Source organism: Cavia porcellus, unplaced genomic scaffold (assembly GCF_034190915.1).
Source record: "Cavia porcellus strain 051 isolate PalLab524CR breed Dunkin Hartley unplaced genomic scaffold, mCavPor4.1 scaffold_7, whole genome shotgun sequence".
NCBI classification, from domain to species: Eukaryota; Metazoa; Chordata; class Mammalia; order Rodentia; family Caviidae; genus Cavia; species Cavia porcellus.
The window spans coordinates 18842560-18868419 of NW_026947490.1; the positions used below are offsets into that span (position 1 = coordinate 18842560).

The 25860-nt window shown below is 51.1% G+C and overlaps 1 protein-coding gene across 7 annotated transcripts in view; it reads right to left on the reverse strand.

Annotated features, from left to right (window-relative positions):
* Positions 1–23965, reverse strand: part of Akt2 (AKT serine/threonine kinase 2) — a 52992-nt gene extending 29027 nt beyond the window's left edge. The window contains exons 1-3 of one of the 7 annotated variants that reach the window (XM_013159155.2): positions 23812–23965; positions 11530–11663; positions 3426–3555 (exon numbers count right to left, since the gene is read on the reverse strand). In XM_013159155.2, the coding sequence (XP_013014609.1) occupies positions 3426–3471 (46 nt within the window). In that variant the 5' untranslated portion in view covers positions 3472–3555; positions 11530–11663; positions 23812–23965. Of the gene's footprint in view, positions 1–3425; positions 3556–4161; positions 4311–4355; positions 4515–6322; positions 6445–6614; positions 6759–11529; positions 11664–18092; positions 18240–18336; positions 18526–23811 lie in introns of those variants that run through there. The other 6 variants (XM_063252760.1, XM_003461993.4, XM_013159171.3 and 3 more) reach the window with 6 other exon arrangements.
* Positions 23966–25860: the final 1895 nt, after the last annotated feature.

Sequence of the window (25860 nt, forward strand, 5' to 3'; positions counted from 1 at the left end):
AGACATGCTTTGCTTTTGGGGGTGACAAAGATATTTTAGAACTGGATAAAAGCAGTTACACAACATCAAGAATACACTAAGGGCCGCAGTATGATTTTAAATGGTTAATTTCACCTCAGTTTAAAATAAAAAGAGCTCAGGAGGCTGAGGCAGGAGGACTGTTTCAAGTTCAAGGCCAGCCTGAATTACATAGTGAGACCCTGCATCAACAAAACAAAACAGCCCTCCTGTGTGCAGTTACAGGGTAGGATGGCAGTTACTGCTTGGGAAGGACTGGGGTTTCTGACAACCATCTGGCTCTGTATCCTCCAGGCACACTGGCATGGGGCTAGGTTAATATCCAGGGATGTCTCTGTGGTGTTTTACACTTTGGTAACAAGAAAAGGAATCTAGAAAGAAAGGAACAATTGTCTTAACAGTCTTATCCCCATTTACAAGTGAGGAGACCGAGGCACAGACATCCTTTCTTTGCCAAGGATCTTCATAGCCACCACCTGGAAGAGCCAGCACATAGCCCAGAGACCACATGCCTGACCCCAGGCTATGTGTCTCTGCACTGGCAGAAGAGGCCCATGCAGAGCCTGGTGAGCCGGCAGAGGTGTGCGAAGACCCGCGCACGGCAGGAGGGACCAGGCTCAGCCACACTCTGAGCGCATGCCAAGCAAGAGGCAGCATGTCAGTTCAGCACTCCATGGGACCAAAGCCAAGCTCTGCTCTGAAACCTTGCTGAAACCTCGGGCAGTTGTGCTTGGTGCTTAGCTGTAAGATGGCAGCCACCACTGAACATCCAATGCTGGCCCAGGAAAAACCCTACAGCCTGGCAAGGTGGATGTTCAGCAAACCAGGGCAGCCATTGCGCTAAGTAGCAGCTGTGGGATGGCACAGGTGCCAAGACAGCAGCAGGAAGAGGGCCTGCTTTGCTGAGCTCAGATCATGGGCACCAGGGAGGCTCAGGAGTGCATGTGCTCCTGCGCTGCAAAAACCAAGGCAGGTGTGTCCAAACTGGACTGTCGCAGCAGACAGAGACAAGCCTGTGGCCAGTTTACTTGGCTCTGGTAGCATAAATAAAGCATGGTGATTCATGCCTCTAATCCTAGCACTCAAAAGGCTGAGGCAGGAGGATCATCAAGTGAGTTGAAGACAGCCTGAACGACATAGTGAGACCCAGACTCAAAGAAAATGAAAATAAAAGATAAAAAGGTGAAGCCCAAAGAGAGGCTGAGACTCATTTAATGCCAACAGCTAAGTCTAGACTAGAGAGGAACAGTCCCCGGTTCTATAGCCACCTCCAGGCTCTTTGCACTGAGCCCAGGGAGCCACAGGTCTTGCGAAGCTTGAGCTGAGTAAGTAACAGGAGCCCAAGGCTCTGGTGTACCCCTCCCACCTCAATCTGTCACTCAGCAATCATTCATTGAGCACCTATGGTATGTCAAGAACATAGGGGGCAGGGTCTAGAGAGAATCCTGGTTCACAACTTCCCAGAGCATCCTACGCCTGCAGTTAAGAGCCCAGGGCCTCTGTGTGGCCTGAACCAGGGCTCAGGGTGGTAATGGGGGCAGAACCCAGGGTCTTACATACGCTAGACAAGTGCTCTACCACTGAGCCATATCCTCAAGCACCCTACCCCTTTATGGGACAGGCTCTTGCTAAACTACCCAGGCTGATCTCAAATTCATGCTCCTCGGCCCAAGTCTCTAAAGTAGCAGAGATTACAAATATGTGCCACTGTGCTTACCTGCCAAGCACTTTTTGAGGTGCTAGGGATACCATAGTGAATGAACCAATGAAAATCCCTGACCTTGTGGTGCTGACAACATCTGGGACTTAGGCTGTGGACCCATTTTACAGATGTAAAATCAGGATTCAGACAGGTGACCCACCTTTGTCCAGCATCACACTGACAGGAAGTAACAGAGCCAGGGTTAGAGCCTTAATGTCTTCCAAGGTGTAAAAAGCTCCACTGAGACCCCCAAACCAGGGCTCAGGCTCAGGGGCTGGCTTGAGGTACCCTGAATCCCATCTTGGGCTGGAGAGGCAGCTGGAAATGGCTCCCCTCTAATTCCTCTGATAGAGAGGCCTGGTCTTGGGGGGGGGGGGGTGCAGGTACAGGGGAACACAATTTAGGATGGTGGCCCTGCTCCTGCCTGCCCTCTACTGCATGGACCATCACTGGACATGTGTCCCTCACTGGGGCCACCTGCCCACTCCCAGAATGCAAGCCGATGGGATGTCAGCTCCCTAGCACCTAGGACAGTGCCTGGCCCACAATGGCTGCTCTGTGTCTAGCGGATCAATTAGAGTGCTTGAAGAGCCACCGCCCAAGCCTGGCATTCCTCCTGACCAGGGAAGGGGACCCTGAAGCCAGGCAGGGAAATGCTGGCTCTCAGTATCTCCTTCATCTTAGTTGCCTCCCAGCTTCACATGGTTCAAATGCCAATGTGGGGACAAGTGGCCTTAGGACCTGAAGCCTGCTCTCTTCCCTCTCCATGACTTCACAAGGCTTCGGCTTCCCACTGGTACAAGGCAACCAGCCACATCCTGGTTCACAACTTCCCAGAGCGTCCTACGCCTGCAGTTAAGAGCCCAGGGCCTCTGTGTGGCCTGCAGGGCCCGACCCAGGAGGATCATGTCACTCCCGGCCTCGCCCTTGCTCACTCCACTCCTGCCGGGCTGTTCCTAGAACACACAGGCACACTGCTGCCCCAGAGCCTTTGTCCTCGCTGCCCCTTCCCCAGAACACCCCTGCCCAGTCCCTGTGTGACCGAGTCCTGTGTCTCTCTCAGGGCTCTGTTCACTGAACTCCTCGGTGTGGCCTCCCTGACCAGCCCCTCTCCCTCCAGCCCCTCACTCCTCAGTTTCTACTTTTCCCAATAGCGCTTATCACCACCTGAAGTCGTATGTCTGCTTATTGTTTGTCCACACCCCTGCTGGAATGTGAACTCCATGAGGGTGCCACTATGTCCCAGAGCCTAGGGCCACATGGCATATCACTGCGAACACTTGCGGAATGAATGCAGTGCACTGCCTTTGCCACGCTGCCTCAGTAAAATGACTTCCCCTCTCTGGGCCTTGGTTCATTTCTCCGTCTACAAAATGGGGTTATGAGTGAGCTTACAGACCAGAGGCAGGTCCTAAAGGCTGGCCTCTGGGCTCAGAATGCAGACCCACAGCTCCCTCCCAGCCGACCCTGAAGGAGTCTGTAAAGCAGGAATACGGTGGGGGCTGGGCACACTGGCTCTTCACCCAGTGCGACAGATGCAAGGAGAGCTGGCCAGGCATGGTAAACAATCCTATAACCCCAGCCCTTGGAAGGCTGAGGCAGGAGGATTGCTGCAAGTTCAAGGACTGCCAAGAACCTGTCTCAAAAAACAGGAGAGTCAAGTGAGAGAGGAGACACAATGTGGTGGGCAAAAACAGCCCCTTACCGCGCTTGTGGAGCCAGCCTTCTTTGATGACAGACACCTCATTCATGGTGGCAGCGTGACACACTGTCACCTACCTTGGGATAGTTCAGGACAGCTGGACATGCAGGAGATGATATAGACAGAGTTCAATCTGTAAGACAAGAGAGGAGCCTGTCAGAGTAGGAGGGACCCACCCTGGCCTCTTTCCTCAGGTAATGCAGCCCCGCTCACCTAGCTCTGTACCAGGTAGAGCCAGGCGGGGTGGGGAAGTGGGACAGACACAGCTGGGTTCCCAGAAACCCCTATCTGGGGGAAGCAGAGCTCCCTGGCCTATAGGCCACCAAGCCCTGCTCTCAGGCCCCTCCTTTCATGCTCTCTCCCAATCAAGGTAGCTGCAGGCCCGCCCCTGCGTCATTCCCATGCCCCGGTGCTGAGGTAACCCTGGATGAATCAGACAGCCCTAGGCACCCAAGAGTGAGGGTGTGCTCAAAGCCACCAGCATCTGCCTGCCTGCCTGCCCCCAACACTCCCTCCTTTCTCTCTTCCTTCTTCCCCTCGCCTTCTAAACCAAGGAGCCACCAACCTGCTACCTTCAGCAAATTAAGCACACACAGTCCACTCTCTCCCCCGCTCCAAATCCCCTCCACATGGGAGCCAGCAGTCACTCCCCCACTTCAATTCCCTCCCTGCCTCCACCCAATGACTGAGAAAGACAGTGTCCAAGGCCTCAGCTTCAGAATCCTGACAAGTAACCTACTGTATATGCACTTGTGGGCCTAGAAGCCACTCCTGGGGGCTTGATCCCGGTCCTGGTTCCCTCCCCAAGACCTCTGCTTCTGTCCTCAGGAATGAGCAGCCGACAGACTGACAGACGCCGAGAAGGCTGCTGCGTCGTCTCAGGTTCCCGGAGAAGGGAGAAGGGCGCAAGGCAGCTGCCAGCTGGGCCCCTACCTGGAGCCTGGGCCCTGGACTGGGGCCATGGAGCCCCAGGCGCCTTTCGTCTTTCCCAGCCTGGGGTTATTTGCGGACAGCAGGTCAGGAGCTACGGTGGCTCCCAGAGAAATGGCAGCTGGCTCTAGGGACACCCTGGGCATCAGCTTTCTCTCGTGCCCCAGGGGAGCTGATGGGCTGGACACAGTACTGCCTGGCATGTGACAGTGGCAGGCTGCCCAGGCCCTGGGCAGAAGGAAGGGAGGTAAATGGGAGGAAGCGGGAGGGAAGGCAAGATGGACAGCCACGGGAAGTAAACAGAAGGGGGAGCAACCACGGTTATACTCCAAGTTTCTCAAAGGCGAGGACTGGGGGCCAGGAACAGCAGTAAGGGGCTTCCCCTGCCAGCAGGCAGGATACTCCACCCCCAACCACACAAGACAGCTGGAGCCCTCAGCCCTACAAAGCTGGTTAAGTCAACCCCTAATGTAGTTGGGCCACACCGCACACCCCTTCCCTGCCTACCCTACATAAGGCTTGGCTAGTAAGGTCCTCCTGTGCCTCCTCCCTGCCCTGCTGACCTTCCACCACTGGACAGTTAAAGCAACCCTCAAATCTGCTTGAAACCCTTCCACAGCTCCCGCTGCCCTTGGCAAAAAACGTCAGACTCCTCAGCTTAGCAGTCAAGGACTTTAGGAGCAGGCCCCTGCTGCCCTCGGACGGCTGCCTGCTGCTCACTCAGCCTGCACAACTCCCAGCATCGCTTGGCTGTCCCCATAACCCTTGGCTAGGCCTCTTAATAGCCTCTCCACAGCCCCGGCCTTCTCCTGGGGCTCCTGAACCCCAACTCCACCTAAATCTGACCTTGTTCCTTCCTGTTCAAAAGCCTTCCATGGCTCCCCAGTGTGCACCAACCCAAAACAAAGTCCTTTCTACGCTAAGGCCCTGCATGCACCCACACAATCACCTTGAAAGGAAAGGAAATGACCACGACAATGCTTAAAACACCTCTCCAGTCTCCCTGCCTGCCCCTCAACCTGCTCTCCACACAGGGCATCTGTCTCTCAGGCCCTTCACCCTGGCCTCCACCCTCCATACCTTCTGAGCATGCTCTTCCCTCTCCCGGAGGTCTCAGTGAACCAGTGCTCCTCCAGGAAGCCCTCCCAATCTCAGGTGCTCTCCGTGCAACTCTGCAGGCAGCTCTCTCCACACCAATCAATGCTAATTCAGTGGACCAGCACACTCTGATCCTGCTGAGCACAAGGAGTGAGCAAGGTTCCCCAGACAGCCAGCCTAGGACAGGATGGGGCCACAGAAACACTTGCATCTACCATACTGACAACCTTCTCTGAGCGTCCTGAGTGGCACATACTGCTGGGGTTAGCAGCAGAGACCCCGGGATGGCTTATGAAGCTCACATTCTGGCAGGGAGGGCAGAATCATACAAACACACAAAGGTCAGCAGGTGGCTGTGAAAGACTGGTAGGGAATGCATTGCTGGAGGCAGAGGTGAGCAGACACCCAGAGTAATCACGGAAGTGAATGGTACAGAAGCACAGAGAAAAGAACTTCAGAGGCTGGGCAACAGCAAACACAAAGGCCCTGAGATGGAAGGAGCTGAGTTCTAGTGGAGCTAGGGAAGAATGTGATGGCCTCCTGGCTGCACCTGGGAGCTGGAGCTTGACCCTGCTTTTCTCTGCTAAAAGTGCAGTTCCAAGTACTCCCTGGAGAGCTGAGATGGAGAATGTGAAGGCCAAAGAAAGGCAGTTGAAGCCGGGCACAGAGGCGCACACCTGTAATCCCAGCACTTAAGAGGCTGAGGCAGGAGGATTGCTGCAAGTTTGAGGCCAGCCTGAACTACACAGTGAGTTTGAGGGCAGCCTGAACTACATAGCAAGACTGTCTCAAAAAACCCAAATAAGATGAAGGGTAGTCAAGAGGAAACAGAACAGAAACCCAGGGTACCCTCACTGGCCCAGTGGTATCACCTCTTGAAACCTTGCAGCACCACGGTTATTTGCAGCACTTAAGTTCCCGCTGGGGGCACAGAGCTCAGCTCACTTTGTGGCAGCCAGTCAACAACCGAGTACATGACTACTAATATTCGAAAGCCAAGGGAAGGCACTCAGGTGTGACCAAGAGTAATCAGGGTTTCAGAGTCCGAAAAGCAGGGCCAGCTGAGTGGCCTTGGGCAGGATGCCCGCAGTCCCAACACCCCACCAGAGGGGCCAGGGCTGGGGACAGGTGAGGACAGAGGCTCAGGGCAGGGAAGCCATTTACCTGGGTCTCCCAGCTGAGAATGGTAGAGGCCCTGACCCAGCTCAGTCTGCCAGAGCCACTTTTTATGGTCTCGTCTCAGCAAATGAGAAGTCGGCAGCAGCTCAGGCAAGAGCAGGGGAGGAACTGGAAGATCCCCTGCGTCCTCCCACTGAGGGTGGCGCCTCAGCCGAGGTGTCTATGACACAGTCCTACAGTGATGAAATACCAGGCAGCGCAGCCAAGGGGATGGCCTGGCCACTGGGGAGCTGCAGGCTGAGGACGCAGCAGGCAGCCCTTACGTGGCCCCATCCCCTCGCTGCTTCCTAGGGTGCCAGGCCTGTGTGTGCAGAGGGCCTGGGCTGGAGCCACAGTTGGTGACCAGATGTGAGCCACCTGGGAGGCCAGGTGAAAAGAACAAAGGCAACTCACAGGGCACTCAATGATTAAGGAACACACATAATCTCACTAGTTTTAGGGAAATGCAGATTAGAACCACCTGCTTAGGACACCTAAGGTTTAAAAAACAAATACCAAGGGCTGGCAAGAATGTAGAGATATCAGAACTCCTATTCACTACCCGTAGAACTGTAAGACAGTTCAACCTCTGTGGAAAACTGGCAGTAAGAATTGTAACTCATTATATGCCTATCCCATATGCCAGCAACGTTACAGTCCCACAGAAGAAAACAGCATGTCGGCTGGTCCGAAGGTAGTGAGTTATCTCAATTGACTGTTCACAGTCAGTACAGATTGAACTCCTTGTTCTACTCTTTCCCCCCTGTCTCATTACTGCACTTAACTAGTCTTAAAAAAAAAATTAAAAGAAAGAAAACAGCATGTCTGTTTCCCAAAAGACACGTACGAGAAGGTCCACAGGACAACAGTGACAATGCTCCCAAACTGCCCACAGACCTGGAGCCCATCCGCACAAGAGTGGAAGAGAAACTGGTGAATTCCTACATGGAATGCGCTGCAATGCAGCAGCTAGTGGCCACACTGCTGATACACACCATGGAGGAAGCGGGAGATCAAGTGGGAGAACTCAGACATGAAATCACACCGCCAGGCTGAGTTTACTCACAGCAAGGCCAGAACAGGGCAGGGAGTACACTCTGTTTAGAGCTGCTTTTCCCGCTCATCAAACTGCACAGAAAAATCAAGGAAAACAATTATCACAAAGGCAGAACTGCTTGTCTGCGAGAACAGAGGGGAGGATTTCTGGGAATTGACAGTGTTCCACTATGGTCATGATGACTGATTCTGCTGCCTGCAGAAAATATCTTTAATGTAACTTTTGGTATTGTTTGGGAGTTCAGATGACTTGGAGGATTCCAAATTGGGCCTCTCCATTCCTAAAGCAGGCCTCTCCTCACCTACTCAGCAAGCCTGCCTCCACTGGCACCCCTTTCCAGGCATCCTGGGTGAAGGACTACAGAGTCCAGGGGTTCTGGGTTTCAGTCCTGGTCTCTGCTGTTTCGGGCTAGTGACACTCCCGGTGCTCCTTCCTGTACACTGACCTCACTGGAGAAGTGGCTTGTGCCCTCAGTGATCAGCTGGGGGAGGGGAGGGGAGAAGGGTCCTCAAGGAAGCTCTGCTGTACTGCTGGTTTATTTGTTGGTTTGGTTTGTTTTTTGGATTTGTTTTCGTTTTTTTAGTGTTTCGAGATAGAGTTTCACTATGTAGTCCAGGCTGACCTCAAACTCCTAGCAATCTTCCTGCCTCAGCTTTCCAAGTGTTGAGATCATGGGCATGTGCCATCACATCCGGCTTATAGTGAGGTATTTTTAAATAGCTGCCAAGTACATGGGTACCACTGACTAACTTATCCTTATGTCTCAAAACACTCTACAGTTAAAGACTTTAAATTATATCTGTGACATTTTTATTTCTCTGTTTGTGTGGCTCATGGTATTTCTCAACAATTTCCAAACTGAACACCCCCTTCCACCAGAATTGTGTCTCACAGCCAGGGTTCAAATCCCAAGAGGGATTTCCATCAGGTTGCAGGATCTAAACTGGCACCTCAAGGGGAGAGGGGGAGGGGCTCTCAGACGACCACCTGTCCTAGCTGGACAGCCTAGGGCAGGAACTATGTTCATCTGTATTACAAGAGTCAGGACGGTTCCTGCCACTTACAGGAGTTGTGAGGTCCAGCTGGGTCTTTGGGCTTGGTCCACACCCGCCTCCAGGCCAGGATCTGGGGCAAAATCAGAACTTCCCTCCTCTGCTCAAATGATCTTGTACCCCGTCACCCAGGACAAAAGCCCAAATCCTGATGGGAGCCCAAGGACCCTGTGAGTCTTCACCATGTCCCTGTCCTTTCCCCAAAGGTACTGCACACCAGTGGCCCTGCACTTGCTGCTCCTGTGGTGGGGCGGGGGCTCCATTCACGTGGCACTCTCCTTGAGAAGCCATCCTGCTCTCCCAGCACACCCCCTGAACTCTTCGTTCTTCTCCATAAGACATCATCACAGACACTGCTGTCTACATTTTACTTGTTTATTGCCCATCTCTGCCTTACGATGTCAGCACAGTGAAGGCAGAGGCTCCTGCCTATTTTGATCATGGCTGGATCCCCAGAACATCACCATGAGCATACTGTGGGCACCTGATAACAATCTGTGGAAAGCTGGGCATGGTGGTACACACCCGTAATCCCAGCACTCTGGGAGGCTGAGACAGAAAAATCACAAGTGCAGCTGTAGCCTGGGCAACTTAGCAAGACCCTATCTCAAAATTTAAAAGAAAAATTTTTTTTGGTACCCAGGATCAAACTCACGATCTCATACTTGCTAGGCTCATATGCCACTAAGCTATATACCAGGTCCAAAATTTTAAAAAAATGAAAAAAAAATTTTTTTTTCAGCTTTTGTTTTGGCAAGACAGCGTCTCCCTGTGTAATTCCAACTGGCCTTGAACTCATTATGAAATGCAGACTGATCTTGAACTCACAACAATGCCCCTGCCTCAGTGTCCCAAGGACTACATGCCACCATGTGCCACCAAGCCTGGTTTAAAACAGACTGGGATGTAGCTCAGTGTTAAGCCCCTAGGTTCAAACCCCACTACCACAAAAAAAATAATAATAATAAATTTTAGAAGTCTGTGAACATGTGTAGAATGAAGCCCTGTGCCCAGCAACTACTCAAAATAAGCTCAATTTCTGTCCCTGCCTCTCGCTGAGTCACCTCTTCCTGAGTCCTCACTCGCCTCCTCTCACTGACCTGGTTTCAATGCCAGACAGTACAGATGGGCTCAGGGAGGAAGCAGGAAGCAGACCTGCACCTTCGGGAGCTGACACAAGTGGGCTGGGGCTCCTTCCTGGTACTGCTGAGCCTCACTAAAGCAGTGACAGGGAACCCACAGGAGCCTGTTGCCTCCCTGTGGCCCTGGCCCTGCCACAGTTCCGAGAGAAAGATCTGCTCAGAAAGCAAATTCAAAGGCAGAAACCTGGCATTGACAGTAGATCTGCTTGTGGGAAACTGAGCAGAATTCAAAAGCAGAGGGAAGCAACTCCCTCCCGGCCACTGGCCATTCACCATCCTATTAACTGGTCCATGTTTTGTGTGGGTAATTTAGCAAAATTGATGAAACACAAAATATACATGTGCCTGGAGAGCTGGAGCATCAGACAGAGTTCTAAGGCAGGATCTGAACCTCAGCGCTAGTGACATACGGAGCCATGTAACTCCTGCTGTCCTGTGCCCCACAGGAGGTTTAGCAGCATCTCCGGTTCTACTCACTAAGCCAACAGCACACTCTCCCCCTCTGAGGCCATCAAAAATGTCTTCAGGTATTTCCAAATGTCACCTGGGAAGACAAAGCCACCCACAGCTGGCTTCGACTGTTCCACAGATATCACTGTTGAAGTAGGAAAAATCTGAAAACAACCTGACTGCTCCCAACAGGAGCCTGGTGCTGCGGAGATCTTTCACACAATGAACTGCTCAACAGCACTACCATGCACCAAGCCCACCGAGTGCTCCACACACCAGCAAACCAAGCCTGCACGGAAACACAGCATGGTAGGCATTCTCCTCTCTTTATAAAGAAACAAAGCATGCAAGTGAAATGACCCAAACAGAAAGCACAGAGCAGACACAGCCCCGAGTGGCCTGGCTTGGCATCACACTGGCCACACAGCCTTTAGAGGTAGGGAAACCAGATTCTGCTCCTTGATTTTCAGCATTCTCAAGCCTTAGGTTGTCTTCTGTGCAAGGACAATGGGCAGGACTTCTGCCACAAGCTCTGGAGGGAAGGATGCACCACCACAGCACCCAGCCTGAGAGGCTCCAGCCACTCAGTGCCACCGCAGCAGCCATCCCGAGCACCTGGTAACAAAGGTGCCCAACAGAGCTTAGAGAATGACCACGGCCTTTTGGAAACACATTCACATACCACTTCAACTCAGTTCTACCATGTGCTTACTTTTTCTCACATAGACATTACTGAAAAGCCACTCAGCTGAAGCCTCGGGCATAAAATTCATGGGCAGCACCCTCTCAGAGAAGTTAAGTTATGGGATCAATGAGGGGCCTTACAGGGTGCAGTGTCCTAGTCTTCAGGCCATAAGAAGGATGACGGGGCATTTAAGTATCACATGCACAGAAAAATAAATCAGGAGGAAATGTGCTAACAGAGGCTGAATCCTTAGTGCAGGAGTCACAGCGGCCTCAGGAACCAAATACCAGACCTCCACAGTCAGCCCTGCCACTGCCTGTGAGGCCTTAGGCAAGTCACCGTCCCTCTCCTCATCTGCCCAGGACAGATAGTAAAGAGCACAGACCTCCAAGGCTGCAGGGGACTACACAGCTTGATCCACAGCAAGTCCTCCCAGCAGAGCCCGGCTCTTACTAGGATCATGACTTCCTCTGGAGGGTGGAGACGTGGGAACTTCGCTTCCCATCTGTGTGTTTCTGAACATGTGAATTCGTACCTATTCTGCCTCCTTGGTGAGAAAGAAGGTGGTGCTAAAGCTGCTTCTTTCTCTTCATCACCACCGCCTTCCACCTACCCCTTCTGGCTCCTCAGAGCAGGTGGAATTGGGGGCAGGATGAGGGTGTGGGCAGGCTGCAAAAGAAACCGGGACAAGAATAAGCATCAGAACAGATTTGCTTGCCTTCTCCACTGCCCCCACATACACCTTTCCCCCAAGCTGCCTCCCAGGGGCTTACCGCACCTACAGAAATCATGTCAAACATACTAAGAATACTGGACCAAGCTGGCAGGATCCTCTACGCACAGCTCTGACCCTACTCAGAGTACTCTCAGGTACCCACAGCATACATCCAAGGCCATTACAGAGGATGTCAGGGTCCATCTGCCTCCCCTTTCTCCATTCCACAGCATCAGTCAAGTAGCACAAACATATGCAATTCCCACTTCTCCTGGTCCCTTAGAGGCTCTTTGTTCTCTCACCCCTGGGCCTTTGCACATGTTATCACTCACCTGTCCAGTCTTCCTGACTGCCCCTCTCCCACACCAAGGACAGACCTTTCCCTACCCCTCACAGGACTCACCTTCACTGCCTAGCTACCTGCTCTATTATCTGGGTAATGTGGTCTCCCTCCCCAGACTGGGAGTGCCATCAGGCCACAGAGTCTGCCCTAGTCTCCTCTATATTCCTGGCCCCAGCACAGGGCCAGGCCCAGAGCTTTAATTAACTCCAGAAAGGGATGACAAATAGAACCACAGCTTTTGTGCTCAGAGTTCGCCCATGTGAGGGTGAAACAAGAACCTCTTCATTTGCTCATTCCACAAATACGGTACCAACTTTATATGAGCACTGCCTAGGCCACCAAGAGCGCAGCATGGACTAAAACAGAACCCTTGCTGGTTGGGACTTATCTAAGTGGCAAAATAAGCTACTTACACAGTATATCCAAATGACAACTATTAGAGAGAAAAGCAGCATATGGGGGATTAGGAATGGGGGAAGCGGGGAGGGGTTCTGGTTTCACACAGTGTGGTCTCAGAAGCGCTCCCCAGGATGGCGACAACTGAACCAGATGCGAAACAGGAGATTCACGTGAAGACCGGGGGAGAGCACTCCAGGCAGGCGAGGGAGCAGAGCAAGGCCACGTGAGCCAGGCTTCTTCCAGGAGACGGTGGTGGGGAGGGGCAGGAAGCTGGCAGTCGGCGCACAACACCGAGGTTCTCTCTCAGAGTGAGACGGTGGAGTGTGGGGTGGGCTGGCTGAGGCAGGCAGCAGGAGGACGGCAAACCATCTGCCCCAGTACCAAAGCACAGGTCCTCCATGAGGTGCAGACCACATCACAGCCTTCTTAGCCAGTTGTTGTCCCTGTGCAATGGCCTGACACCTAGCTCGTGTCTCAGTTGGGGACCACAGAACCACACTTAACAGATGAAGAAATAAAGGACAGAAAGGACTCCTGAGCAGCCATACCACTGGAACCCTGAGCCTTCCCCTCCCTTACTGTCGCTGAGCCCTGCAGAGCTGAGCTCTCCCAGCACACTCAGCAGGACCCCTCCTGCACACACACTGCTCTGCGTCATCACCATCTGCCTCCCCTGTGGGACCTCTGAGCTGAGACAGGGCCTGGAGGCCTGAGTGCCCACTTCATCCCAGGGACACTGCAGAGCAAACACAAGGGGTTTAACCAAGGCTCGGATGTAGTGCAATCAAAAAATAGGATGGATGTTATAATGGTTTGCGTCTAGATGTCCCCCAAAGCCTTATGGAATCATGGGGACAGGTTTCTAGAGTTTTGTGATTGATTCATGATCCAAGGCTCAGATTTTGGGTGTCAGTGCTACACCCGCCCTAGGGTGAGGAACAGAAAGGAGGGAAAGAGGCTTGTTCTCTTGCTCCTCCCCTTTTGCTCTCCTTGCATTTGCCATCTTCTGCTGCCATGAACTGCTGCTCCTGTGCCACACCACCTGGCTTAGAGCCAGTTGATTATGAACTGAAACCTCCACAAACTGTGAGCTAAATAAACATTTCCTAAGCGCCTGCCTGGCAAGCGTGATGTTGTGAGTTCGATCCCCAGTATCACAAAATAAATAAATAAACATTTCCTTCCTTGATTTTGGGCACTGCGTTTTTTGTCTTAGCAATGAGAGAAAAGGAACCAACACAGATGTTTAAAAAAATTTTTTTACAGGAAAAGACACACTGCTATGAATCCCCTCAGAATCCTCCCCTTGCTTTGCACACACTTATCCCTCCATTCTGGTCACCTTCTGAAGCAGTTCTGGATGTCCTCTCCCCTCCCTGAGGCACACTGTTGGGGCTGCTTGGATGTCCTGAACCAACTCAACACATTCATCATCCAAGGTTTTTCTGACTTAGAGGACGAGCCAAAAGTCACAAAGTACCAGACTGCGTGAACAGGATGGAATAGGACACAGCACCTTGACAAACTGCCATACATCTTTAGAGTCAATTCACGACACTGAGGCAGCCAAGACAGCATGACAAAAGACACTGATGAAAAAGAATTTCCAGAATTACTTCAGAAAAGGGCACATGCCTGTAATTCCAGCACTTGGAGGCTGAGGCAGGAGGATCATTGTGAGTTCAAGGGCAGCCTGGGCTACATAGTGAGTTTAAGACCAGCCTGTGTTTCAAAAAGAAAGAAAGAAAGAAAGAATGAAAGAAAGAAAGAGGCAAGAGTGATAAGATAACTGTCTTCAAAATGAGGGAGACTATGGGGGGGGGCCTTTAATGGCAATGTGTTTTTTATTGTAATAAATTTTATGTTTTAGAATTTAAACATTCACCATATTTTTCAATCACGCTATGTACTCAACAAGCACTCATGAAGTGCCAGCATCAAACTAATGTGAGTCCTCCCAACATTCCTGAGAGGCAGGTGATTCTTACAGATGAGAAGACCACACCTGGCGGGGAGGATGACCCTGCACCTGCACTGGTGGACACAAGCTCACTAAGCGCTAAGCATCAGAACAGCTGCAAGCACAGTGGAGGAACAGCATTTTTATTTTAATTTTAACTCATTAAAGCACAAGTAGTCACAGTAGTATAGTGAGTGTACAGCTCCACAGATCACTCTCTAGAGGCTTCTTAGATACCTAGGCGGGGAAGAGAGAGATTCTCCTCAACCTGAGAGGGTAGGCACCCTGGCGCGACTCTAAGAACACCTCTAGAACTGAGGCTGGACTGACATGGCCCATTCACCCCTCAAGTAAACTCCAGTCCTGATTCTGCCACTTTATGGGTACACAGGGCTGTTCTCTACCCACCGGCTTCTCTGCTGGAAATCCAGTGGGAAGACAGGTGGGATCACGCATATGCCGGTGCTCTCTCAAAAGATGTTTTAGAGAACTCTACACTGCATGGGGACCACTGAGATATGCTCCGTGACCAGCAGGGAATAAGGATAGTGCCTTGGTAGAGGCAGCCACTGCATGAAGGCCAACCATGAACTCCAAGGGCCATCCTGAGCCAGGAGACCATGGAAATGGCATACATTAATATGGCCACTAGGTGCTTAGGAAAGAACCATCTAGGCCTGTATTGGCTTACATCTAAATGAAATCCAGGGTTAAAAAACGAATGTCTACAGATGTTTCACTTTAAGGCCTTGGACATGCCTGAAAACCTGGGCCCTGTGAGTCCCAGTCTCCAAAGCAAAGTGTGGTCTGCTGTGGGGCCCTCACCCATTTCCCGGGGCCACAGGGATCCAGCCAGCCTGCTGCACGCAGTGTTTCCCCACCCTCCGCCCTGCCCTTTCGCCCGCTAAAGCCCTGGCTCCTCATCACAGCAAGGGTCGCGGGCCCTGCCTCCCTCTCCTCTCCCACGCCCTCAGCTCCAGCGCCACGCTGGCCAGCTCCACAGCCGCTCCACAGCTGGGCACATCCCGCCCTCCAGGCCTCCAGCCACGGCCCACACTCCTCTAGAGCCTTCCTCTTGGGCTGGCTCAGGCTGGATCTCTCCTCAGCGGCCCTCCCCACTAGGCTCACTGCCACTCTCCAACATCCAGAGCTACACATTCAACAAATACTTGGTGACAGAGTGGAATACGCGAAGGACTATAAAAAACAGCCCAGGGCTGGCCCCCATTGCTATTCAGGAATCAGACCCAAGGCAGGAGAGGGGCGAGCCCTGACCTCTGGGGAAAGGATGCCCAAGGCCAAGGCAACAGGGCCATTCCGGGAAGAGAAGCAGCCACAGCCCAACTCCAGATCAGGCCTCCAATGGAAGCATTTCCAGGATGACTGAGGCCTATGGGGTGCCAGTTCTGTCTAGAAGAAAAAGCCAAGGGAGAATTCACTATAAAACCTACGATGACCCTAGTAACAGCAGCCACAGAGGTAATACCAAGCTTTTGCTTTTTTTTTTTTTTGAAGCAGGGTACCAGACACTAAACCCAGGAGCTTTTGCATACTAGCCAAGTGTTCTATCACTGAACTACACCCTAGTCCTTTTTATTTTACTTTGAAATAGAGTCTCACTAAGTTGCCCAGGCTGGCCTAGAACTTTTGATCCTGCTGCTTCAGTCTCCTTATTAGCATAAAAATTTGGGAAGGGCTATTTTACAAAGGCAGCTTGATGGGGGGGACTGAGATAGAACTGCCATGTGCTATGTACATGTACCAATTTCTCACAATGAATATAATCATTATGTAAAGCAAACGTGTACTAATAAAAATAAAATTTTAGCCAAGCATAGTGGTGCATGTCTATAATCCAGCAATTCAGGAGGCTGAGGCAAGAGGATCACCATAAGTTTGAGACCAGTCTGGGCTACATAGTGAGATCTAGGCCAGCATGGACTACATAGCAAGACTCTGTCTAAAAGGCCAAAAAGTAAAAATTAAAAAACAACAACAACAACAAAAAAGATTAATACCATCAGTCAGAAGACATAGATAACTCATGTACTTCCTGTTATGATGTGATTAGAAAGACATTTCATCTTTTTTCTTGAAAAAAAAAACTCAGTAGAATATGCAAGAAAAACAAGCAAATAGAAAACCAAACTGAGGAGTATTCCACAAAATATCAAGTCAATAATCTCCCAAACTCAGTGCCAACAAATACAGGAAACTGCCTCTGATCAGGGAGCCAAATGAGACATGACAACCCAATACACTGTGGGATCCTAAACTGGATAATAAAACATATAAAGAACATTACTGAAAGTAATCAATGAAAGCCAAACAAAATCTTAATAGCAGTTAAAGAAAGGCAGCATGACCTTGGATCCAGCTGGGTTCAAATTTCGTATCTGTCACTTACTAATACTTTGACTTGAGGCAAATGCAATAGCCTCCTGGTGCCTTTGTTTCTTCGCCTATAAAATGAGGAGACTGGCCCGGGAACCCAGGCTCAAGGAGGACTAATGAGGGCAGATGTGTTCAGCTCTGGAGCTATGCCCAGCACAGAGAAGCTGCTCGGCTAACTACTCTTAAGAACAACACTGGCATGCCTGAAATCTCAGCACTTTGGGAAGCTAACACAGGAGAATCCCAAATCAAAGCACAGCCTGGACAACTTAGTGACTTATCAAAACCTTGCCTCAAAATTAAAAAGTAAATAGGAATAGTGACTCATGCCTCAAATCTCAGGATTTAGGAGGCTAAAACAGGAGGGTCATCATAAGTTTTAAGCCAGCTTGGACTATATAGTGAATTCAAGTCAGCCTGAATTACATAAGAAGATTCTGTCTCAAAAAATTAATTAGGCCAGGTGTGGTGGTGGCACATACCTGTAATCCCAGCACTTGGGAGGCTGAGGCAGGATTGCCCCAAGGCCAAGGCCAGCCTGAGCTATGGTAAATTCCAGTCCAGCCTGAACTGCATAGTGAGAAGCTATCTCAAAAATAAAGAACAATCCCAGCACTCGGGAGGCTGAGGCAGGAGGATCGTTGCAAGTTGAAGACCAGCCTGGGCTACAAAGTAAGCTCAAGGCCAGCTGAACTGCATGGCAAGACCCTGTCTCAAAAAGACAAAAAAAAAAAAAAAAAAAGGTAGTAATAAAAAATTTAAATTTAAATTTTTTTTTTTGTCTTTTTCCTTTTTATCAGTACCAGGGATCGAACTCACGACTGCCTGCTTGCAAGGCAGGCGCTTATGCCACTGAGCTAAATCCCCAACCCCATATAATTTAAAAATTTTTAAAAGGGCTGGGCTGTAGCTTAGTGTGAAGGCCCTGGGTCCAACCCTTAATACCAAAAAAAAAAAAAAAAAAAAAAAAGCAAGAGAGAGATTAACACTGGTATGCTATGTGCCTCTCTATGTCTATTTCCCATTTACAAAAACAGGGTGATGACACTGCCCACACTGGAAGCTGCGAGCAGGTTTACAGCAGTAACACATCAGGGGTGCTTAAAGCGGCTCAGTGCACAGCCCGCCCAGGCAGGCACCTCAGCTAACCAATTCCCGACACTCCCAAGGCTCCAGCCTCAAACCCACTCTTGGCAACTGACAAGCACAGGATGGCATCCCCAGAACGCTCCTCTGCTCTCAGGGACCCAGCAGGCCCAGCCTAACCGGCAGCAGCATATCACGCACCTTTTCAGGACACGGTGCTTTCTAACACAGCCTCATCTTCAGGTGAGCAAGCTGCACTGCAGAGATGGACCAGGGCTCCCTGGGTTCCTCGGTGAGGGGCGCTGGAAGGGGGCTCTCCACTATCAGGCAGTCCAATGGGGGAGGGTACTGAAAGCAGGCCGGATGGGAACAAGGCAGTGGCAGCTGCCTGTTCACAAGGGTCCACAAGGTAGCAAATCGAGAAAAGTCTGATTGCAGGCCTCACCCTCAGGAACATCTGCGGATGGGACGAACTTTCCAGGCAGGACGGCTGGGCTGGAAGGACTTCCTGCAAGGACCTCTCTGACATGCAGTCTCCTCTTAGCTGGACCTGGCTTGCTGTCCCTACTTGGCGTGCCCAGGGAACCCAGGCCCTGCTGTGGGTGCCGAGGTGGCAGTGGGTCCTACCCCAAAGGGACTGGACTGAGATCCCACCCTGCGCCCCTCCCAAGCGCCCTCCCTTCCTCCTGGTCCTGCTCCCAGGCGTCTCCCCCAGCTGGGCCTCTCGCTGCTTGGCTGGCTGTCCGTAAGAGCCTGCCACGGAACCACCCTACCGTGCAGCCCAGAGGCCTGGTGACTGAGAGCCTTCTGCTAAGAGCTCTGGGAAGCTGAAGAGAGGCACAGAGAGGGGTGTCACTGGGTCCTCCAGAGGCCTGAGATCTACTGCAGAAGGAGGTGTTCCTTCCCGACATCACAGCCCAGAGGACTTCTGGAGACTTCAGGAGGCTTGTTCTGAGGGGACTCTGCTTCTTCCAGTACAGTACCCCCATAGAAGCCGCAAAAAAAAAAAAAAAAAAAAAAAAAAAAAAAAAACCGCAGGACTCTAGTTTACTGTACTATGACTTAGGGACAAAACTCATAGGTGTGATTAGAAGTCACTATCACCTAGAGTAACAAGAACCTTTGTGCATTGGGGAGACCCTGGTACCAGACCACTCAAATTCATTACTTGGCCTCAACGCTTCCTGAGCAGGTTAGAGTGTCTCACCATCATCAAGTGGGAATCACAGCCAATGCTTTTATGTCCACAGGTCACCCAGGCCCTGTCACAGCTCCTTCATGGCACTCCAGGCCCTCTCCACATCATCTCCTTAGGGAAACCCTCCTTGATTATTCAGCTAAAGGAGAGGAACATCCTTACCCTTTTTACTCCCCCTCACCCCCAACTGGGAAGACAGTCTCCATCAGTGTAGCTGCTGCTCCACACTACTAACTGCTACCAGCCCAGCCAGCTGCGCTGGGAAGGGATGGCAGCAATCAGCCCACAGAGCTGCCCACCCCTCTCCCTAAAGGTACCAGCCCTGGGCTCTGGGGAACAGAGTGTGAAAACCACAGAAAAGGCAAGTGACCACTGGGCCTCTGCCAGCTGTAAGGCAGTGATTCTGCTCAAGGGGGAAGTGACAGGAGTGTAACACTCTGTCCCTGAGCAGAAGCCTGGGAACTCAAGGGCAGAGTGACTTTCTGATACCCAAAATCTGACCAGGTTGCTCCCACTCAAACTGCAAACTCCTTTTCTAGCAGTCAACAAGGCTCTAAGGGACCACGCTCTCCCCACCCTCACCTGGCGCCCCTCACTTGCTATGCCCAGCCATACAGGTCCCTGTGCAGCCAGCCCCTGCACCTACCGGGCTGGGTCCTCCCTTCAGACCTATGTGCTGTGGATCCCCAGCCATGACTGCCCTGACTTATTCTGCCCAATCAGGCAGCTTTCTCTACCATGCCATCTAAAGAAGCTCCCTGTCAACCCCTAGAACCAGGCCTCAATTCACTGTCTCATGTCATTCAGAACCATTCCCTGCTCCTGCCATTTGCTTTTTTTCACGCTGTTCTATCCTTGTCTCCAGGAAGACAGAGATTCTGACAACTGCACCCACTTCCAGCACCTGATACAATGCAGGCACATAGTGGTGCTCAACAAGTGGTGGCAGATGGCTAGGGCTCAATGGTATAGTGCTTGTTTAGCATACACAAGGCCCTGAGTTCAACTCCCAGTACCACCAAAATCAGTCAATCAATCAACCAATCACTAAGTGCTGACAGATAAATGAAAGCCTTTCCCAGCTCCACAGTGTCCTCAGGATGAAACCCATACTGGTCACATGGACCCAGCAGCCCTACCCTCTGCCCAGTCCCACCTTCTGCACTGCTGAAGGGGCTGCAGAGATCCCACAAAAGTATATGGAGGAAGGACACAGAGCACAGAGCCTAACATATGGAGAGAATCCATAATGTCCACCTTGCCAGGCATGGTGACACATACCTGTAATACCAGCACTTGGGAGCCTGAGGTAAGAGGATCACTCCAAGTGATCTATGGCTCCATAGTAAGTTCAAGGCCAGCCTTGTGAGAGAGGATACCTCGGTTCTGTAACGTAACTGACTTCCACTGAGACTGCCGCAGTGCCAGGCATGACTGGAGGAATTTCCTGTGGATTAACCCACTGAATCCTCACAAGAGCCCAAACTGGGTGCCTTTCTCAGCCCACAGCATGGAGCTGAACACCGTATGCTAAGGTCACACAGCCAGAAGGTGAAAATGCCAGCACTCACACCCATGCCATTTACATCCTGCCTTGACTGCAAGCCCCAAAGCTGTGTCACCCTTGCAGAGCTCTCTCTGTCTCTTCCTCCTCCCAGCACACACCTGGGCAAGGCTAAAAGAAGTTCTAGCTCAATTCTGAGGCGACACTAAGTTTCCCCAGCAAACCCAGAAATACTGGACAGGCCACAAGCAGAGCACTCATGGTAGCCCCAAGCTCAGGAACAAAGGGAAGGAATCAAGGAGACAGAATACCATTCCAGCCTGGGACCTAGTAGGCAAAGAGTATGTGGTAGGTATCAGAGCCTAATGAACATGAGTTCGAACCCAAGCCTGGCCTCTGAGGGTCCTAGGGAAAAGTCAATTCCTCCTCCAACACTTAATGTCTGACTGCAAAACGGAGACAAACACCAAATACCCAAGCCCAGGGTCAGACAGAGTATCTGCTCATAAACAAAAGCCACTGCCCCAGCCACCCATTAACAAGCGGACCACTCAAAAGCACAAATGGGCAAAGAGTTCACATCATAGTTTGACCACTTCCAGACTTGGGAGGAAATAATTTCATCTCACAGTGAGTGCCTTGGTTTCCTCATCTGTGAATGGGTATCACTCTCCTATCTCACTAACAGGACTCTACGAAATGGGAAAAACTGAAAGTGTAGTTTTTTGTTTTGCTTGGTTTTGTCTTGAGACAGGGTTTCCCTATGCAGCTAGGCTGGCCTTGAGATTACTGTGTAGCCCAGTCTGGTCTTGAACTTGCAACAATCCTCCGGCCCCAACCCCCTGAATGCTGGGATTACAGGCATGCGTCCAGCAAAGGGTGAATGTTCAAGAAACATAGACTGTCTACTAACTGGAAATGATGTCTCTCTGTGCCTCGATTTCCTTTTTTTGTTGTTGTTGTACCAGGGATCAAACTCACGACCACATGCTTGCAAGGCAGGCACTTATGCTGCTGAGCTAAATCCCTGGCCCTCAGTTTCCTCTTCTAAAAGGGAGCTAGTAAAAATAAATAAATAAAATAAAAATAAAAAGGGAGATAGTACCTACAATGTCTGCCACTCTAAAACACATGTTCAGCAAACCAACCTATGTGAAGCTTCTTGAACAGCATGGCACACAGAATGCACTCACTCACAATCAGTCATCTATTTTCATGGCCATTGTTGCTATTAACTCCATCAGGCAGGGGCTGGGGATTTAGCTCAGCGGCATACGTGCCTACCTTGCAAGCAGGCAGTCATTGAGTTCGATCCCCTGTACCGATAAAAAGGAAAAAGACAAAAAGAAAAAAAAAAAAAAGAAAGAAAGAAAGAGGAACTCCATCAGGCAAACCCTCTAAATGCTAGCAGAACTACAAGGAATGAACCTCTAATGGAGGAAAACCCTAGAGCATGTCCACTGCCTCAATGACTCAAGGGACCTTTCTCTCCAGGAACCATGACCCATGGAAGTCAGGCAGCTTGAAAGCCACTGCTGCAGACCAGAGGTCACCGTTTGTCCCCTTGACCATAATATCACTAGCCCAGTCAGCTGGATCAATCAGGGACTTCAGGCCAGCCTTTCTGGAAATCCAGACCCAAGGCAAAGGTGACGGCAAGCCAAGGTCACAAGCTGGCCTGGGGAGCAAGGGCACTGACCACACATATGGAGGGTTGGCTGTTTCCAGCACCCACCAAATGATCACAATGAGAAACCAGATCTGTGGGTAATCTGACTGCCCCCAACCCTTCAAAACAGCCTTCCTCCAGGGCTGGGCTGGGCCTAGCCGGGGGCACCCTCCTGAAAGTCCCCTTGGCTTATACAGAGTGGAACAGCTGTGAAAACAGCTCTAGGCCTCACCTTCAGGCCAACTGTTATCACTCAACTGGTAGGGAGCAGTAAACAGACTGGCTGTAACTAGGAGGCACAAACAGCCCCTGGCCCAGGATGAGTTTGCTTGAAGTAGTCTGTGTTGGTGCCCAGACCCAGCAAGGTCAGGGTGGGGCTTTAACTCTTGCTGCTTCTCTGGGAAGAGTGGACAAGGTCGACCAGCAGTCCAATTCAAAGTCGTAATTACTCCAGCACCCCAGCGCCAGCCTTTGCTAAGCCCCAAGAAGATTCCAAATGAGAAACGAGGTCTCAGAATCCTGATAAGCACAGCTGCCCTTCCAAACACTCTTTCCTCCAAAGTCAGCCTTTAGGGCCAGGGGCACAGCTTCTCAATTCCTAGCCCAGTACCCCCTCCTCTTTCCTAACAGGATGCCTAAGGCTCAGAAAATTTCAGTGATTTCTAAGACCTATCTCCTCTAACCCCGGAAGAAAAAACTTGACAAAGGATGTCCTACACACCTTAAATAATCTGAGAAGATTCTGGAGTCGCGAGCAGACGACTCCAGGGTTCCAAGCACAGCAGTAAACATTCAGCTCTCCCCAAAGTTATTAAAGTTCAACAAAGGGAGTTTCGTATAAACGCCCACTCCTACATATTAAATACAGGAAGCTGGAGCCCCTCCTCACCGCTCGGCATCCCGGTCCTCTCAAAGTACGCCCCTAAACACCCACCTGAGCCTCTCTGGCCCCCTGCGCCCTGTCCCTCAAGTGATTATAAACATCACTGTCCTCCCGCCCTGACACAGCTCTCCTCTGCGTTCTCGGGATGGCTCCCCCGTGCCTCGGTGGAATAGCCCAAGCAGCCCCATCCCAGCCACGTTTGACACAGGCCCCTCTTCACAAGCCCCCACCCCTCTATAGAAATAGACTATAGAACTCCTTCCCGAAACTCCCAGTATGGGACGGTCCTCTCCCTTTGAAACAGTGAGCCCTTGGTACTTTAGTACTTGAAACCAAGGCACGATCTCCTCTACACCCCTCCGGCGCGGGCCACAGCCCCTCAGTGGTTTAGCCCTTGCACGCCGGGTAAATTCCTTCCCCACGCTACTCCAGAGATACAGCCCGCCCCGGCCTCAGCCGCCCCCACCCCCGCGCCCGGGCCCCCCTCCCAGTCTACTGCCCCCGCCTCCGCGCGGCCACCCCCACTCAGTTCCGGAAGGGGGGGCTCGAGGACCGCGGACCCCGCCCGGCGGGCACGGGTGGTACGGCCCAGCGCGGCACCGCGGGGGGCCCGGACGCGACCATCGCGGGGGGGGGGCGCCTGGGGACATGCGCTGGCGCACTCACCTGTCACCGGCGGCCGCCCAGACTCTCCGACGGGGCTCTACCCCCGCCCATCGCCACGCTGCGCTTCTCCCGCTCCTTGTGTTTCCTGGCGGCGGCGGCGACGCCTTCTCGGAGCCAGGCCCAACGGCTAGCGCGGCGCGGGCCCCCCCGCCCCCTCCCCCCAGCCCCCGCTTACCGCCCCCTCCCACCCTCTAGCCGGAAATACCGCCTTCTCCCGCCACAAACAGGAAGTGACGTACAAACGAGCGAAGACGAGCCTGGGAGGGCTCCCGAGCGCAAACTCAAGAGGGAGGCGCTGGGTTCTCAGAGCGCCTGCGTACTAAATTAGGCAATTTGGGCCTGCGAAGGTAAAGGGCCTAATTTAGGCGCGGAATTAAAAAAAAGAGGTAATGACCCGCAGGCGCAGTAGGACTCTGATGCCTTTTTTCCCTACAGGCCAGCCGCAGTGATTATTTCCCGGCAAGCTCTGGTCCTTATTTACATACGCTTTGCTCGTGCGGTGTCTACGCGAGGTTTTTAAAGGGCCAAGGCACAGGAGTTGGAGAAACTTGTCTTCCACTGTGTCTGTAGGTTTTTGGTTTTTGTTTTTTTAAAGACAGTCGCACTATGCACTTGAGCTCACTTTGTAGCCCAGCCTGGTCTCGAACTCACAAGGAGCTTCCCGAGTGCTGAGATTAAGAGTCGTGTGCCACCACACCCGGCAGTGTCTGTCAGGTTGAGCTCAGGCTCTGAGCCACACAACTTCAGATTTGAATTTTCTTTTGATTGATGACTGTGGAGAGGCCGGGTTTTTATGCCTCACTGCTATCCAAAATGGAAACAAATCGCTGGGTGGTTGAAGTGTTTTATGGGAAGTATGGTTTTTATCCATCTGAAAATCTTTTACTCCAAAATATTAGTGCTACCTTCCCATTATATATAGCCAAAAGCATATGGGCTACGTAGCTTGGTTAAGGAACAATTGGTCCTGCAAAGACCTTAAAATCGCCTGACGAAGCCGGGCGTGGTGCTACACACCATTAATGTCAGCACTCTGGGAGGCTGAGGCGAGACAAGCACAAGTTTGAGCCTAGCCTGGACAATTTGGGACTCAGCGAGACTCTGTTTAAATAAATAGGCTGAAGAAGGTACATCTCGGTGTAAAGGTCCAGGTTCAATCCCCAGTACCAAAGGAGAGGTGGTAGTTTTACACAGATGCTGGCCAGCCTAGCAGCTAGTGTGCAAGATAGTTACAAGACACCAGGCGTCCACACCGTTTTTTTTTGTTTGTTTGTTTGTTTTGTTTTGTTTTTCACACCGTTTTTTCACATAGATTGAGAGATAGATTGCTACTGCCTATATTTAGGTTTCAATATGCCACAAAGTTTGAGAAGTAGGCATTGGTAAGTAATATTAGGCAGGGAATTGAATCCTGTATCTACCTCCATCTGGAGGAGGAATTCAGGCACATCCCAAAAACAAATGCAAAAAAATTTTAAAAATTTAAAAAAATGCAAAAACACACGCACACACTCAAGGGAAACAAAAAAATTAGCCATTCTACCTGAGTGTAGTGACTCATGTCTGTAATCACAGCACTCTGGGAGGCAGGCAGGAGGGTCAAAATTTCTCTTGCCTGGGCAATTTAGTAATTTAGTGAGAACCTATCTCTAAAAAACAAAAAAAAAAAAATTTAAAAGGCTGTGGCCATAGCTAGTGTAAAGACCCTGATTCAATTCCCAGTACTGGAAGAAAAGCAGAATAAGCCCTTCTGAGGTAAAAGAAATAAAAGATAAGTAAAAAGGAGACAAGAAAATCATAATTAAAACTTATACTTTGTGGGGCTGGGAATTTAGCTCAGCGGTATAAGCACCTGCCTTGCAAGCAGGCAGTCGTGAGTTCAATCCCTGGTACCAATTAAAAAAAAAAAAAAAAACTTTGTAAGAGGACTTCACCTTGCAGGACTTAGCAGAAGTCACCCAACACAGCTCCATGCCAACTTTCCTTGGCTAAATTTACTCTTCTTCTTACCAGCCTCATCATCAAAAGGCCATAAATTGGTCCAATTAA